At 41.0% G+C, this 16,972-nt stretch overlaps 1 protein-coding gene across 1 annotated transcript in view; it reads left to right on the forward strand.

The window, feature by feature from the left end:
* ppargc1b (peroxisome proliferator-activated receptor gamma, coactivator 1 beta) overlaps positions 1–16,972 on the forward strand; it is a 198,261-nt gene that overhangs the window by 161,093 nt on the left and 20,196 nt on the right. Inside the window, exons 4-6 of the mRNA XM_039774709.1 lie at positions 6,505–6,627; positions 6,778–7,732; positions 8,081–8,126. Coding sequence (XP_039630643.1) covers positions 6,505–6,627; positions 6,778–7,732; positions 8,081–8,126 — 1,124 coding nt within the window. The remainder of the gene's footprint in view (positions 1–6,504; positions 6,628–6,777; positions 7,733–8,080; positions 8,127–16,972) is intronic.

Consider the following 16,972-nt stretch of genomic DNA (forward strand, 5'->3'; position numbering starts at 1 on the left):
CATGCTTGGTATTTCCATTTAGAAAGTGTTGTTAATTTCCTTTAGTTATACGTTTAGACGTGCAGTCAGAAGGTGGATGGGATGCTATGCAGCCTCCTCATCCTTGGTTCTGCCGGAGTGGTGCCAGTGTTGTTAGGCACATTTACTGTTTTGGGGGAATTGACTTCAACAACTGACTGTTGTTGGCATCTTTTGTGGCTCCTTGATATCAGCACTCTTAACGGGAGTTAACAGTAAACTGGAGGTGACACCACAAGGTTTATTTTGAACGCATATTTTATACTAAATCTTTTCGTGAACACAAGCTGCTAATTCTTTGAACCTCACATTGAATCTGACTGTAATGTTGTAACACCGTGTGACAGAGACAACATGCATCTTTCACGTTTGCCCCTAGCCCAGTGGTGTCTTTATATACTGAAGTATAATCTGGCTTTACAGGATGGTCTTCCCCTTCCATTAAGTTATGTTCGTCTTTAACACGTGACACACATTTTTATGTTTGCCTGGGGTAATTTGGGAGGCTTTTCATTATAGAAGGTTTATCTATTGTAAGCACAGGTTTGCTGTTGGTTCGACGTTGCTAACAAGCTCACCACTGCTCTTTGCTCCGCCTTGCCGAGGCGCTGGATTGGTTTAGAATTGTGATGCTCAGTGAACCGTCTAATTATTCACTCACAGTTGTCTTCAGATGTATGTGTTACATGTCTGGCTCTGCAAGACTATATACTATACTACGGAATATTTCTTCTGAAGCCTAATTCTTCAGAATCCTGTGGTCCTGTGTGTCCTGTGGTATTTGCCTTTGCTGTTATGTGTTATGCTAACATTTGCAGAAATCTGTTCTCTAAAATATCCTTGTTCTGTTAAGCTAATTTTAAAGGACAGTGCATTATTGTTGATTGTAATTGTATAAGGTTATGGTGTCTGTTATGCTGAGAAGCAGTTCTCTGTCTTGTCAGTACAGGCCAGAATGTATTTTCTTCCTAGGCCCTAAATCAAAGACATTCCTGTCAGATAATTTTGTTATAATAATCCATCTGCAGAGCTCATTTTAGCAAGTACAGTATGTACCAGAGTGGTCAAAGAAAAGAACAGTCGGAATCAAATTGCCTTCAGCAGTGCATGAAGCAGATAATAAGTACACTTTGTTTTTCAGAGTTTGCGTGTTTAACTGTTCCTCTCAACACAGGCGCCACATTTAATATGATGCTCAGTGCCACTCAGCATTTCGGCAGAGGCTGTGCTGAGTAGTTGGGAAATCTAGCAGTTGACTTTGACACAACTCTCGCCAAGCCTCTGTTACCAGAAGGCTGCAGGTGACTTCTGCCTCATCCTCCCTAGCCAAGCGCATTTGTTGTTAGTTATTTTGATTATTATCAGAACCAAATCTCAACAAAACTTGTTCACTCAGAGTCATCGAGTTGATGCAGACGGATTAATATGATGGCAAAAGTTGTTTGCACCTAAAAAAGAAAGCACTTTAAAGTTGTCCGTCATTTGCAAATTTCTTTAATATAATAATGTTGTAATCTTCTTTTTCATCTCCATTCTTGCACAAATTAATGAATTATTATTTGCATTTGAAACAAGGTTATTTCATGTGTTCACTGAAATGCGATCAGCACAAATTAATTTTCATGTCGTTCTAGTTATTATTTCGTATTATACTAGCCAAAGTACCCGCCACTGCCCAGGTATAAATAAACAGGGAAAGTAAACCGTCTTTTGGAAATTCAACATGGATAAAGCCAGCTCATGATGAGACAAAAAGATACTCGTACAAAAAAGCTTTAATCCAGTGAGACAATGAAATTGTTATCCGAAATTAGTTGAAAACAGTGCCTGTGGTCTTTGAGGCCGCGCTTTGACTGCTACAAAACGTTTCCTGTGTTCCTTTAACCTCGGGAGTCAGATGTCAGAGCTGGCAATGACATCACACCCGAGTTGACTGCGTTCCAGTGAAACATTCAAAAACACAATACGGACACCTCTAGGAAAACCTTTATTGTGCTTGCTGTTTCAGAATAGAGACAACTACTGAACAATGCATTACGTGAAATTTTGTGCATCCAAACACAGTAGCAATGTGTCGACATAAAGAGGCAGGGCAGTATTGTGTGTACGACTGATGTAATGTGACACACTTACACAGATGTGTTAATAGACATCATAATACTACAGCTTTCACTAAAGTTTGCAGTTTGGATTAATGTCGTAACCTGAAATCGGATAAACTCAGACTTGACATACCAGGCCCTAGTAGGAAATCTAACTTGTGAGGGGCATTACAGTATAGTTGAAAATTCCAATTAGTAACTCGGAAATTCTGACTTGCCAGTTAAAATGAAACACAGCATAAGTGTGTGCTGAAGATGTATTCCTATCAGCCCTAGTGCCCTCCTTCTGCCTGATGGGAATTGTAGTCCCTGTGTCAGCCCTGGATTTTGGGCTTTCCCCCTGCCATTATAACAACATATAGCCTATATTTTAAGTTAGAGCAACATTTTGTGTGATTGCTGAACAACAGATAAGCAAACATCCAAATGGCTTATTATTCTATTTATGTAGATTACATCCCCTTCCCCAAACTTAACAACCTCTGGTCCAAAGTCTCAGGCTCAGGAATTATCCTTGGTTTAAAACATACAGCAGTCACCCCCCACATTAAAACCATTGACAGGTGAAGTGATTAACTTTGATTATCTCGTTACAATTGCACCTGTCAAGTGGTAGGATATGTTAGGCAGCAAATGGACAGCCAGTTTTTGAAGGTGATGTGTTGGAAGCAAACAAAATGGACAATCTTAAGGATCTGAGCTACTCTGTCAAGGGGCAAACTGTGATGGCTCGACGACTGGGACAGAGTCTCTCCACCAGCAGATCTTGTGGTGTGTTCCTGATTTGCAGTGTTTAGTACCAACCAAAGGTGGTCCAGAGAAGGCAAGGCAATGGCAGATTCATAGGTGCCCAAGGATCATTGATTGTTGTGGAGAGCAAAGGCTAGCCCATCTGGTCTGATTCCACAGAAGAGTTACTGTAACACAAATTGCTGTAAAACTTAATGCTGACCATAAGATAAAGGTGGCAGAACACACTGTGCATCGCAGTTTGCTGCGTATTGAGCATAATAACCTGATCAGAATGCTAGTGCTGACCTCTGAGCATCGCTAGAAGTGCTTACAATGAGCAAGTGAGTGTTAGAACTGGACCACCCACCACATAACGAACCACCTGGACTGGGACCAGAGTGCAGTAGGTGACACCACAGCACCGCACTGGAACTGTGTGAGGTTTTTGATGGTGGCTAGAGTGCCATTACTGTCACCAACCCCCAGGTTTTCCCTGTAAGATGGATGACCTGCTTGCAGGGCTGGATGCAGATTAACATCATACCCAGGATGAGCCAATTTATATATATTATATATAAATATACTATATATATATATATATATATATATTATATATATTTATATATATATATATATATATATATATATATATATATATATATAGGTGTTTTTATATATTCTGTTACAATGAATATCTTTACAACAAAATTTTCATTACAATGAAGTATTTTTATGGTCCCGACAGTTTCCCCGTATGACGCGAGTCTTTAGAAATCTCATTACTATGAAGTACATTCAGCAGATACTTTCATTACAACGAAGTGCCCAATCATCCACAGAGCAGTTAGTTCAGCTGTGCACAACGATCCCCAAACAGAAATACTGTAATTTTTTTTTCTTTCTTCGGACTTTCCTCATACATTTTTTTTTTTTTTTGCCTTTTTTGTTTCCTGTGGTTCTCAGTGATACCTTTTGCTTATCGCTTGTCAACATTTGAAAAACATTCATTGGAATTTAACTTATTGTCATCCTCCTGTAGAAACGGCAGACATGAGAAAACGATAACAGTTCATATTAGAAAAGAAAAAAAAACTTTACATTTTTTGCAGCTTTCGATTGCGGCAAAAAGAAAAAAGACGTTGCCAGTGAATTGTCAACTTTCTTGAAAGACCACGCAAAAAAAGAAAAAAAATCTTGGGTTGCAAACGTATGTGAACTGATGCATTTGAAGACGTCAAAAAAGCAGTTTTTATGTGGTTCAGTGATGCTCGTTCACAAAACATGCCTATTAATGCGGCACTCATTCAAGAAAATGTGAGGTTTGTAAACTCTCTTGGGACCTCCCCCAATGGGACAACATGCAGAAGAGCGTCCCGAAGTGCGATCAACACGTCTGTAGAAGACTGTTTATCTGTTGCCGGAAGAACAGAAGGCTCAAAGCTCTGCTGCGTCTCTCCGCCAAAGTAAACAGAAAAGATATCGATGGGTGATGCAAGGAACAATGTAAATTCAGGTAACAGGATTACTTGATCACTGATCTGGCCACAACCCTCCCTGACTGCTGTGTCTGTGTATAGCAGAGTGGCAGATCATGCTACAATAAATAAGTGTGCCATTCCTGTTTCAAGCTCAATAAAGCTGGTGTTGCTAAAGTACTGAGACTCAGCCTCGTGTTTTGGGGTGTAAGACAGGGACTTATAGTGCGACCCCACTCTTTTAGGATTTGCTTCTGTGTCGATTCATTGCAGCTCTGTGAGCCTGCTGTTGTGACAACGGACAAACAATCTTCCACAGACGCTGCAATCGCGCTTCGGGACAAATTTAGCATGTCGTTCCCAATAGGGTGGGTGGTGGGGGGTCTCAAAAGAGTTCAGAAACCTCACAATATGAAGAAGAAAAGGATGATTCGGCTTCTGAGTGATAACTGTGCTGCCCACAACATGCTTCCACATTTAGATAAGGTTTGCGTTGAATTCCTCCCACCCAACTGCACAGCAGTGCTTCAGCCATTGGATTTGCGCATCATTCGCACCCAGAAAGTGTATTATAGTAAGGAAATGCTGAGTAAAATTCTTGTCAGCATAACTTGTAGGCAGGAGGAGATTAAAATTAATGTGAAAGAAGCTATAGAAATGATTGCAAACGCCTGGGCGCAAGTTAAAGAAAGCACTATAGTGACAAATACAGAATCTCATTACTGTGAAATTTTCATTACAACAAAATATTTTTTAAGTCCCTGGGAATTCGTTGTAATGGAAGTTTAGCTGTATATACCTGTATAATATTTTATATCATATTGATGGCCGACTGTGTATGTATCGTCGTGTGGTATCAGGATGTACTATGGGAAGAAGGCAAGCTGATGGTAGCAGTGTGATGCTCTGGGCAATGTTCTGCTGGGAAACCTTGACCCTTAGCATTCATGTGGTTTTTACGTTGACAAGGTATCACCTACCTAAAGATTAGTGCAGACCACATGTATCCCTTCATGGCAACGGTATTCCCTGATAGCAGTGACCTCTTTCAGCAGGGTAATGCGCCCTGCAGACACTGCAAAAATAGTTCAGGAATGGTTTAAGGAACATGACAACGAGTTCAAGGCGTTGTCTTGACTTTCAAATTCCCCAGATCGCAATCCAATTGAGCATCTGTGATGCTAGCTGGAAAAACACGTCTGAGCCATGAAGGACCCCACCTCACAACTTACAGATTCTAAAATCTGCCTGCAGACACCACAGGACACCTTCAGAGGTCCTGTGGAGTCCATGCTTTGACAGATCAGAGATGTTTTGGTGGCACACACAAGATTAGGCAGATGGTTTTAATGTTGCGGCTGACTGGTGTATATACTCTCTATACGTGTGTGTATTTGTATACTCTGTATATATGCAGCTTAAAGAGGAAAAAGGTTAAAAGTGATTTTTCATGCTGAACAGGTAAGGATATAGCAGACACAACATTTTAGCTCTGTATGTAGTTCTTTCCAGTGTGGAAATATTACGTTTTTCTTCGTTTCTAGATGCATTCTGGCACACCCCTTCACTATATACATTAAATATACAGTACAGTATGCATTAAATATACTATGTATGCAGTGTATGTATAATATATAAAGTACATAATATATACATACGTACACTATATAGATGATCTTCTTCTTTCAGCTGCTCCCATTAGGGGTCGCCACAGCGGATCATCTTCTTCCATATCTTTCTGCCCTCTGCATGTGCAAATAAAATCATAAATCAAATTTTTCACAGATTTTTCCCAGCCCTTTACATTACAGACAAATTTTAGTGGCTGTCATTTTGACTTTTTTTTGTACTACTTGGCAGTTTTCAAAGCTCCATAACTTGTTAACTTGGGTCCTTGCTAGAAATATCTGTATACTTTAAAATTACACAATGAGGAACTGTACAAATTACAAAATCTAAAAGGGCACAAGTAACTTTACTCAGACCTGATACTGTTACCACCATAACCATCTTAAGACTGTGGAGCTGCTTACCCTTATTCTGGTTGCCTTTTATCTTCTGTTTTTAAAGGGCTTCTACTAAGCAGTGTAAAAAGCCTAAACTGTTTTATTGAGTTGCTTTCACGTAAATTGTCCATTATGTGTGAATTACAGTTGTTCCCAAAATTCTCTTCACAGCTGAAGAAACTGCTTTTGGCTTCTTTCAATGTGCCTCTCAATTATGATACGCACAGACAAGGCAGCATTCATTGCCATGGCAACAGAAGTGTCAAATCTAGATATTCACGGCCTACAGTAAAGGTGACAGCTTTTCTGTTTTGTCAAATTAACATCCCCCCTTTTTCCCTAATATCTTGTTTTGCCCTCATCTTTTCATCTGTTTGCATTGTTCAGATTAAGTCACCTTTATTGAGAATTTTGCATCCTAATGTGCATTTTTTATGTCCACAGTTCAATGGCAGCTATGAGAGAAAGTCCAAAGTCTTCTTGCCACCTAGTCGCCAGTGTACAGAGCTACACCGACACCTTACTTCCTCGCCTGAGGCTGAAGAGCTGCCCTCGCCATGTAGTGATGGTGCAAGTGATTCTGAGGAGGAGTCCTGGAGTGAGGCCGAGATCCCCCCTTCTCCATGTGGACTGCAGTTTCAGACAGCAGAGGAGCTGGATTCTGTGGTGAATCTGATCAGGTACATGCACCCCTACTGCCTTCCCACCCGCAAACACCCTAACCCCAACAGGAAGGAGGAGCGTGATGGTGCAGCCTTGGCTCAGTCGGATTGCCTTCCCTCCAGGACAGCACCAGCAGAACCTACATGGTTGAAGTCGGTTAAGCGTTCAGAAGGCTGTGGCCTTCATCGGACAAGATATGTTCAAATAAGACCAGTTGATTCACATTCTGTCCTCAGGGAGCTTTTAGAGACTGGTACGTCATTTGACGTCTCTAAGCCTTACAGAATCTGCAGCCCTCCCTACACCACCCCTGGCTCTCCCAAACAGGGTCTACCTCAGCTCACTGTGAGAAGAGAGCAGCTCAGCAAGGCAGAGTCGCAACCAGCAAACGTAGGCCGTGCAGAGGATTCGGTCTTGAGCATAATGGAAGAGGGAGGGGAGCGAGAGGTTCAGAAACAAACTGCAGAACCAGGAAAGGAAGCAGAAGGAGACTCCTATTCGGTTAGACGCTCTAGAAGACTGCTGTCCTGTCCTGGACGCTTTGCCAAAAAGCCTCGCAGAGCGTTGGGAAGGCTCAAGGGTGATAAAGCTACCACAGGAAATCAAAGGAAGGAGCCAACGCCAGTGAAGGCCAGCTGTCTGCATTCCCAGGTGCCAGAAGGTCCAAAGCACGGCTCCATGGTTGAGAAGGAACCTGAAGGCATGGCTCTTAATGACACCTCTGCAATTTTAAACGGTAAGCGTTACTGGTGTTTTAACATTTCTTTGTATAAAGTGGCAGCTTTATTTAAACCACAATCTTTACACTACCTGATATATAGGAGCAAGAGCACACTTTATAATGTTTTCATTTAGCGAAGTAAACCATTTCCACAAATCTGTACCATCTTATTCAGAAATGTATTCATGATTTGTCTGTCCACTAAGAATCAAGACTAGAAAATTAAGTGAAGGAAGTTGGCATCATTGGGCAGCACCTCCATGAATGAGCAGATTAAAAGTGTCAAAGCACTGCTGAGTAGAATCATATGCTTAGTAACTCATTTAATAACACTTTTCCTTTTTCTGTCTTTTTTGCCTACAGAGAAGCGCGCCTCCTTGACTCTTCCATTGACCTCCAAACATGAGGGGTAGGTGACCTTTTGTATGTCTGTTATCATAAACATGTTGTGTTGTAAAGGTTAGTGATGGTCAGGTGAAGGACAGGTCTTGACATTTTCCCCTTTACACTCTTATGAAAATCACGATCTTTACATACAGTCTGGTCAGCCCTTAAGCTACGTACCGTGAAGTAATTCTTCTTATTTTTATTGATATATTAACGAGTGCTGTTCAGTATCAGCGCCTCCTAATCCTGGCTTGTGGGAGGATCAGTGTGGCAGCTAACTTCTATTCTAGCTAATTTGTGAATTAATTTCATGGAGTAAATATCAGGAGAATGGTTTGGCTGGCATTCCAGACAGGATGGTTGATGGAACCTTCTCCAGACTTCATGTCAGAATGGTGATGCGGAGCTATGCAAAATATTATCTTAGTAGACTGGCTGGCAGCATCCGTCTGGCAGTGCCCCCTTTGGACACCCACTGGAGCTCCATGGGCTCCCTGTTTGGGTTTCTTAGGGCCGCTGAAGGGAGATACGGCGAAGGATTTCTCCTGTCAGTATGAAGCTCCATCTGACCCAGCCGTGCTTCTTTGTCACACCTCTGGTGGGTCAGAAGACCTCCCCGGTCTGATGTTAAAAGCTGCCTTTCCACCTCATCCAGGGGAATTGGATTTGGGAGTGTAGGAGGACATGACGCACCTGGGGTCAGATTTATGAAACTTGTATTTGCATAAAAAGAGGCTTTAAATGTGCACACACAGCTTTCCCTGCAAACGTGGGGTTTTATAAAAGAAAACTTGACAAAGGATTTGTGTATATTTGTGGAAACTCTGACCCATCCATACACATGACACCGTGGATCAAATAGAGAGATGCAGCGAAACAGTTCATATCACTGAGCCTTTGTTACAAAGTGTGTTGATGTGACAAGCATTTTAAACTTTAACAGTGTTGAAAATGACATATAGACTCTTTTGTAGTTTCCTTTTAAGAGGGCCAATGCCATGTATTGACACTGAAATACATTTTTAGTTATTCATCAGTTTATATCGGCTACCTGTTGTTACTTCTCAGGGAACTGGCCGACAGGTCAGTCAGCCAAACTCCCATCATACCCATTGTGCCAGAAGCCATTAACTGACCAGAGAAGTGCTGCAGTGCCCAGTTCTCCTAACATAACTGGAGAAATTTACTGCACTCATATTGCAATAAGGGCACCTAGCGAGTTTGAAGCTGCTTCTGTTAACCATGAGTGGGAACCTCCCATTAACACACAAGCCATCTGTGATGCCAAGATGACAGTGACAAATGTCATGGCTCGGTGCCCTGGGTCAACCTGTGATTTATTTATTTTAAGGCTGAGTAGCTTTAGAAGACATGATGGTGCTCCACGCACTGGCTGGTTTAATGGTAACGTAACTACCTGAATCCTCAATGTTCATTGTGGTCTTTACTATTCATTGTATCAATAATCATGTCGATACATGTGCCATTACATTATGCCATTCCTCGACCCGCAGAACACAGAGGAGAGGTCCTGTAGTGCTGCGCATGATCTTGCGTGCTCATTTGTGGAGCGCAGCCAGATACTCTTGAATTCAGGTGGTGGGGTCTTGATGCATCGAGAAGGAGGCTGCTCTACCAGCCATTGGCATACTGCAGCATCACAACTGCATATATATGAGGTTCATTAGCACAGTCCATGTACGGTTGTTTCTGGGTGGCATCCAGTGGAGTTAGAGGTGGGTTCATGCACACGCATTAAACAAGATAATTACAGTTTATAAAGGTAAATTGCACTGAAATGTTTGTACCCCAGGGTTTATAAATCAGATTTTTATTTTTGGTGGATGCAATTTCCTGTTTTTTGGACGTTTTTATATTTTCACACTCAAATCCACGCAAAGTTTCATAAATGAGACCCTTGAAGAGTAGAATGCTTAGGAAGAAGACCAGCATGGTTATTGAGTTCGTTGTGCTGGCAGTATCTTCCATCCATCCATCCATCCATTTTCCAACCCGCTGAATCCAAACACAGGGTCACGGGGGTCTGCCGGAGCCAATCCCAACCAACACAGGGCACAAGGCAGGAACCAATCCTGGGCAGGGTGCCAACCCACCGCAGGACATGGCAGTATCTTCTGGTTTTGAAAAGCTATCAAGTGTTTTTGGAGCCGATCTTCTGCGTCTACAAGTAGCAGTTGTGTTTATGGTTAATCGGGGTCACTGCAGTGGATTGTTGTACCCTGTGACAGACTGATGCGACTTTTAAGGTGTGGGTGGAATTGTAGGATTTGCAGCCACGACAGACTGTGGTTTATCAGTAAATGTGAAGTCATTAAAAAAAGAGTTATAAATCATTTTCGCCTTTAATTGAATACTTCAGCCAAGGAGCTAATTTTACCTCTTCCTCTGCTGTCACAAGCATGTAGCGTGATAGTTTTTATAGACAGACTCGTGTACTGCTGCGAGTGCGTCCATGAGTGGGCGGCTGTTCTCTCATTTTCTGCAAAGTTGAAATATGGTGCACTTTTTTTTTCCCCCTTAAAGCAGACAATGAATAATTAATAGGTCTGACCATTCACTTTCTGACATAATGCAAAAGAGAGTGGATGTGCTTCAAAATAAATATTCAAACACAATACAAGATCTGTAACTGCAGTCACCTTTTCATTGAGGTTTCCAAAATTCTGCAGCTACTGGAAAGTTTTGAACATTGATATTGACACCAACACAAAAATTCCTTGGTCCACATATCTTCATTTTGAAGTTTAGTGACATTCAGAACAAACATCTCTCATTGGTTTCAAGGAATCCTAATCATCAACAGACTCCATTTAAAGTTGTTCACTGATTATTTGCCCCCCACACCATAAATGGTGTGCATGGGGATTCTCATCTGACCCAAATTGACACTTTTGCTCCCAGAACACCCCCAGTTCATTTATGCATTTGTTTTGAGACTCTTCAGTTGTGTTTAGTTTTTAGTCTGGAGTGTCCGATTTTCTTGCTTCCATTCTCTCTATTAGCATCCCTTTGCCTCCCCACATTTCCCTACTTTTAGACTTTTCCTCACTTCATTTTTCGTTTATCTAGCAGAGGCTATTTGCGTTACGGACAGTCACTGCCAAAATTGCACTTGCTGGAAAACCCCTGATTCTTTTTCTTTTTCTGTCTGGAAGTCTTCCTTTCTTAATCTGATCATTTTGGAGTTGTTAGCAGCGAAGTTGAATAGGGGCTCTTGTTCTTATATTAAAAAATGGGCAGACAGGGTATAGCTGGTCCGAGCACGGATGGGCTCACGTCCTGGCTGCCACCCTAATCACTGGCTGGGCCTCGTGGGCTCCTTTATTCTGTTTGTTGTCGCTATTAATTTTAATGTAACAGAGTTGGGTCATGTTATACGGTGGTAGTGTAGAGAGTGGGCATCAAGCATGGGGTTCTGTTTTATTTTAATATAGACTCTATTTTACATTCAACATAGACTCAGGGAGGGGTCTCCTCACTGTTAAAACTTTTGTTAAAATTTGCATTACATTTGCACTTCATATCCTTCTTTTGCTTTTTTTTATTTCAATTCCCATCAGAAAGGACTATGGTTTCCTTTAAAGTGTTTGTTTTATATTTCAATAAAAAATTGATCACAAAAAAATGCAAAAACAAATTGAAAAGAATAAGTGATAATACAAAAAAACATTCTTGTCTGAAGTTCCAGGTTTAAATCTATAATAATAAAAGGCAAAGCCCTCACTGACTCACTCACTCACTTATCACTAATTCTCCAACTTCCCATGTAGGTAGAAAGCTGAAGTTTGGCAGGCTTATTCCTTACAGCATACTTACAAAAGTTAAGCAGGTTTCATTTCGAAATTCTACACGTACATAAAGTAACAGTCGACAACGTCCGCCATGTTGACCTTTCTTATTTATGGCCCCATCTTCACGAAATTTGGTAGGCGGCTTCCCTGCGCTAACCGAAACCACTGTACTTACTTATTTCGATGGTATGACGCCACTGTAGGCCGCCATATTGAACTTTCCAACATCACTAATTCTCCAACTTCCCGTGTAGGTAGAAGGCTGAAATTTGGCAGTCTCATTCCTTACAGTTTACTTACAAAAGTATTTCGAAATTCTACGAGTAATGGTCATAACGGTCAACAACGTACGCCATGTTGAACTTTCTTATTTATGGCCCCATCTGCTCAAAATTTAGTAGGCGGCTTCCCTGAGCTAACCGAAACCAATGATGTATGATGTCACTGTCAGCCGCCATATTGAACTTTTCAACAGTCTTTGTAACTTATGGGCCCATCTTCAAGAAATTTGGTACACGGGTTCCCAACGCTAACTGAATCCTACTTACGTACATATATACGTCCATAGCCTGCAGCTCAGTCGCCGTGTGAGGCGGCATTGGGTCCTCCATCCCAGCGCCTCCCACGTTGTTGGCTGCCTGCCTATATACTGTAAGACCTTCCATCGCTCCGGTCTCTACATTCCCTTCCTTGTTTCGGCACGGGATTCACGTCTCCCTACTGATAACTACAGCCTTTTTGTTTAATCCACGGCTTCTCCGCTGTTTTATTGTTTGTTTATTACAATTATAGTTATTGTGTAGGTATTTTACACTTACTTTATATTGCTCAGGTACCCATTTCCTTTATCATTCCAACCCCCATTACCATGTCTATCGAGATGATCATATTGCACGGCCATATCAGGCTCACTCTTGATATCCAGAGGAACATTGTGTCTTATGTATTGAATGACTGGGACAGGCTCAAGGTGTGGACTGATGACGGTACAGGAGATACAGTAATCCCTCGCTATATCGCGCTTTGACTTTCGCGGTTTCACTCTATCACGGATTTTAAATGTAAGCACATCTAAATATATATATCACAGATTTTTCGCTGGTTCGCGGATTTCTGCAGACAGTGGGTCTTTTAATTTATGCTACACGCTTCCTCAGTTTGTTTGCCCTGTTGATTTCATACAAGGGACGCTATTGGCGGATGGCTTAGAAGCTACCCAATCAGAGCATGTATTACATATTAACTAAAACTCCTCAATGCTATAAGATATGCATCCCGCGCGGAGCTTGTTTGCTTGTCTCTGCCTCTCTCTCACCCTCTCTGACATTCTCTGCGCCTGACGGAGGGGCTGTGAGCAGAGGTGCTGTTTGCTTAAAAGATACTGACGCTCCTCTAAAAAAATGCTGCTTTATTGCGGTGCTCGGCATATTTAAAAGCACACGTATTGATTTTTTGATTGTTGCTTTAATCTCGCTCTCTCTCTCTGACGTTCTCTGCGCCTGACGGAGATGTGAGCAGAGGGGCTGTTTGCACAGAGGCTGTTTGCTTAGAAGATACTAACGCTCCTATAAAATGCTGCGGCAAACTTAAAAGCACACGTATTGATTTTTTGATTGTTTGCTTTTCTTCGCGAGCTCTCTCTCTCCCTCTGAAATTCTCTGCTCCTGAAGAGAAGAAGATCTATTTGCATTCTTTTAATTGTGAGAAAGAACTGTCATCTCTGTCTTGTCATAGAGAACAGTTTAAACTTTTGACTAAAGGGTGTTATTTCATGTCTAGAGGGCTCTAATAATGTTAACAGTGTGGGAGAGTTTATAAGGGCTTAAAATATATAAAAATAACTACACAAACATATGGTTTCTACTTCACGGATTTTCGTCTATCGCGGGGGATTCTGGAACGCAACCCCCGCGATCGAGGAGGGATTACTGTAATTATACTACACAGGAGCTCTATAAGAGTGAAATGCTTAAGCCCTTCACCTATGGTTCTGCATGTGAGTTGATGGCTGCCGCTGAATTGTTCGGTTGTCGCTTTCAAGTGTACCGAAATGGCCAAATATTTTACACCTTTCAACAACCCGCCAATACCTCTTAAACATCTTAGATTCACAGGTGACGATTTCAGTAGTGGACACTTTGATGTTTATGAATGTTTAAACTCTCAAAAGCTGGATGTGATTTTATCGATGAAACCGGTTGTGTGCTTACAACGCTTGACAGATGCCGCATGTCACTTCAACACAAGTCCTGCAAATACTGTCATAATTGAAACAAACCATGAAACTCAAACCGATTATGACAGCAGCAATCCAAGCTGCGAGATTTGAGACAAGATTACTGTTCACATGGCCAACTGTACGTTACATGCTCAAAAGTAAGCTCAGCGCACAGCTTGGTCATATTATAACCGGAGGGCCGAACTGACAACGTGGCATACAAAGAGATCCTTAAGAAATAATTATTGGCATATTTTCCCTCAGTTTAAAAAGGTTTACTTTTCTTCTTAATAAAAATTTTAATGCAGTACTTCGCCGAAGCGCGGGTATTTTGCTAGTCTTAGTTATATCTCTTAAGTTTCTTTATAGATATGACATAAGTCAAGAACTACATTAATAGTTATGCTAGTGCGTGCAATATAACATACGGCGAGAAAACCTTATGCCTCGACACCTCTCCATTAGCAAGCAAACGCTCTCATCTGTCTTTCTGAGTGTTAGAATTTAAACCGAGCGAGCTTATAAAACCTTTCATTAGTTATCCAGAAGTAACATTCCGTTAGAATAAAGCAAACACTGATGTGAATTTAACATTAACATTAACTTACTAGGATTGGTTAGTTTAATAACAGTTATACATAAACAGACAATCACATGTGAATGCAGTGCAGAGTGTTCCAATTCCAGATATCAGGCTCCAGAGGACTGGGGTAGGCCATCTCAGTACAGCAGCTGTTCCCGTGGTGTTGTATCCAAAGCTAGCATTACGTCAAGTGACATCCAGGAGATACAGGAGCCTAAGACCAGGGAGGAAACGCGCAGGCTGTTCCACTGTAATGGGTGTCTTCCTCACGAGCCCCCTATGTTTGAGACTTCTGAGGCGTTTCTTGGCCGTCTGGAGAATGGCTGGCTCAAGACACAGAGCACCTTGGGGGCAGCTAATGGACCACTCCAGTTCTTTATTGGTTCTTTTCTTGGAATCTGAAACAAATATTTGGAACTGTTGTCTGTAATTAAAAGACAATCAGATTTCCCTGACTCATTGTCTACTGGTATGTATAACTGATATAAATGTTAACAGTTCTTAGCATTTTCTTTGTATTATGTATGAATATTTATTATTAAGCATTTCTACTCTCTTTAGAAAGATATCCATAGTTTTTGGGTTTAGATTTGTATTTATTTATTTTGAGTAATGGGTATTGTAGTCATTTGGTTTCTGAAACCACCTGTCCATCCATCTCCTTGAAAACTGAGCTGAAGCTGTCCTAGTGCTACACTGACCACCTGGTCTCTTTGCCAGCCTAAAGTCCAAGGGTAGGTGCAGAGGATATCATGTGGAGGACCTGTGTGTGTGGGTGACTGTTTTTAAAATGTGTCTCATTTCTTGTATATCTTTGCTACATTTGTTAAAGGAGTACCCCAACTAAATATGCTGTATTATTTATATTACTAACCCCATGTAGTTTGTATTACGGATACGTATTGAGTAGAGGCTGAAATTTGTGTTCTTCAAAACTTGTTAGATTGTTTGGATATTTGTGTTAATTAGTCTTTGATTTATGGCATGTATTCTTATTGCTTAAAATCTGTTTTATTTAAAGTACTGTACTAATAAATATATGTTTAACTCTATTAACTATTTAGACTTTAATTCTTGAGAGTAGCTGCGTAGTTTGGGGCAGGCTGGTAAGGAGTGCATTGCCCAGGGGCCCCCAATGCTGTTGTAGTGATGGCCGAGAAAAAGTTTTAATCTCATGTTTTCATGCAGAATTGAAAAAAAAAACTTAATCGCGATCACCACATGGGCTAAGTAACATATATAAAAATGTACCATTTTGGCTTGAGTATTCCTTTAAATAATGAAAATGCAATCGGTAATATGGTCACAATCCTAACGGTGTTCGTGCAAAGAGTCTTCTAAAAGTTCTACATTTGTGGTTTGTTTGAGTGAATGGCAGCAGTAGTTTCCTAGCAAGTGGTTAAAGTTAACCCTTCACATTACATTTTGTGCCTACCCGGCATATGTGACGTCTCTTTAATTTATGTGTTGTGTTCTTGGCGTGCTTTTCATCAAAGTGTCAATGTGAACCTGGAAACTGTTGAAAACTAAAGAGTTCCTCAACAAAAGCCAGAAATGACTCAAAATTCCCACTAGAGGGGGACAGCCATCAACCCCTGACTAAAAATAAAAAGGGCAAGCATAGAATCTTAATAAATAAAAATATTTATTTTCACAAAATTGCAGTGTTAACAGTGAATCTCAGAAGAGCACAAAAGGCGAAAGGAGTTGCTTGAAATATGCAGTCTTGAAGCAAACAATGTCCCAGTATAGGCCGTGCCAAAGAATAGTCAAAGGATTGATATATAGAAATAGCACAGAAGAAAAACCACAAAAGATTAACTTAATAGTCAATGTGAACTTGGAAGCTGTAGTCAACTAGAGAGCTCCTAAACACAAAGTCCCAAAAATTATTTAAAATGCCTACTAGAGGGGAAAAAACTGTCAAACCCTGGTTATTGATGAACAGGGCATAGAATCTTTATAAATAAAAATATTTATTAAAAAAAAAAATGCTCTGTTAACAGTGAAGCTTGGAAGAGCACACAAGGCAAAAGGAGTTGCCTGAAACGGGTAACCTTGAATCAAACAATGTCCTAATAAACAGATCCAGAGAACAGAAGAAAATCTGGAAAATTAATAAAAAGCACAGACAGAAAAAAATCACAAAAGATACTCGCCACGCTCCAGCACGTTCAATGAACCACAAAGGACTGTGTGATGAGCAGGTGGTCATGTCTTTTGGAGGATCACCCACAAAAGCAAATCACACATTA

Source organism: Polypterus senegalus, chromosome 13 (assembly GCF_016835505.1).
Source record: "Polypterus senegalus isolate Bchr_013 chromosome 13, ASM1683550v1, whole genome shotgun sequence".
Lineage (NCBI taxonomy): Eukaryota > Metazoa > Chordata > Cladistia > Polypteriformes > Polypteridae > Polypterus > Polypterus senegalus.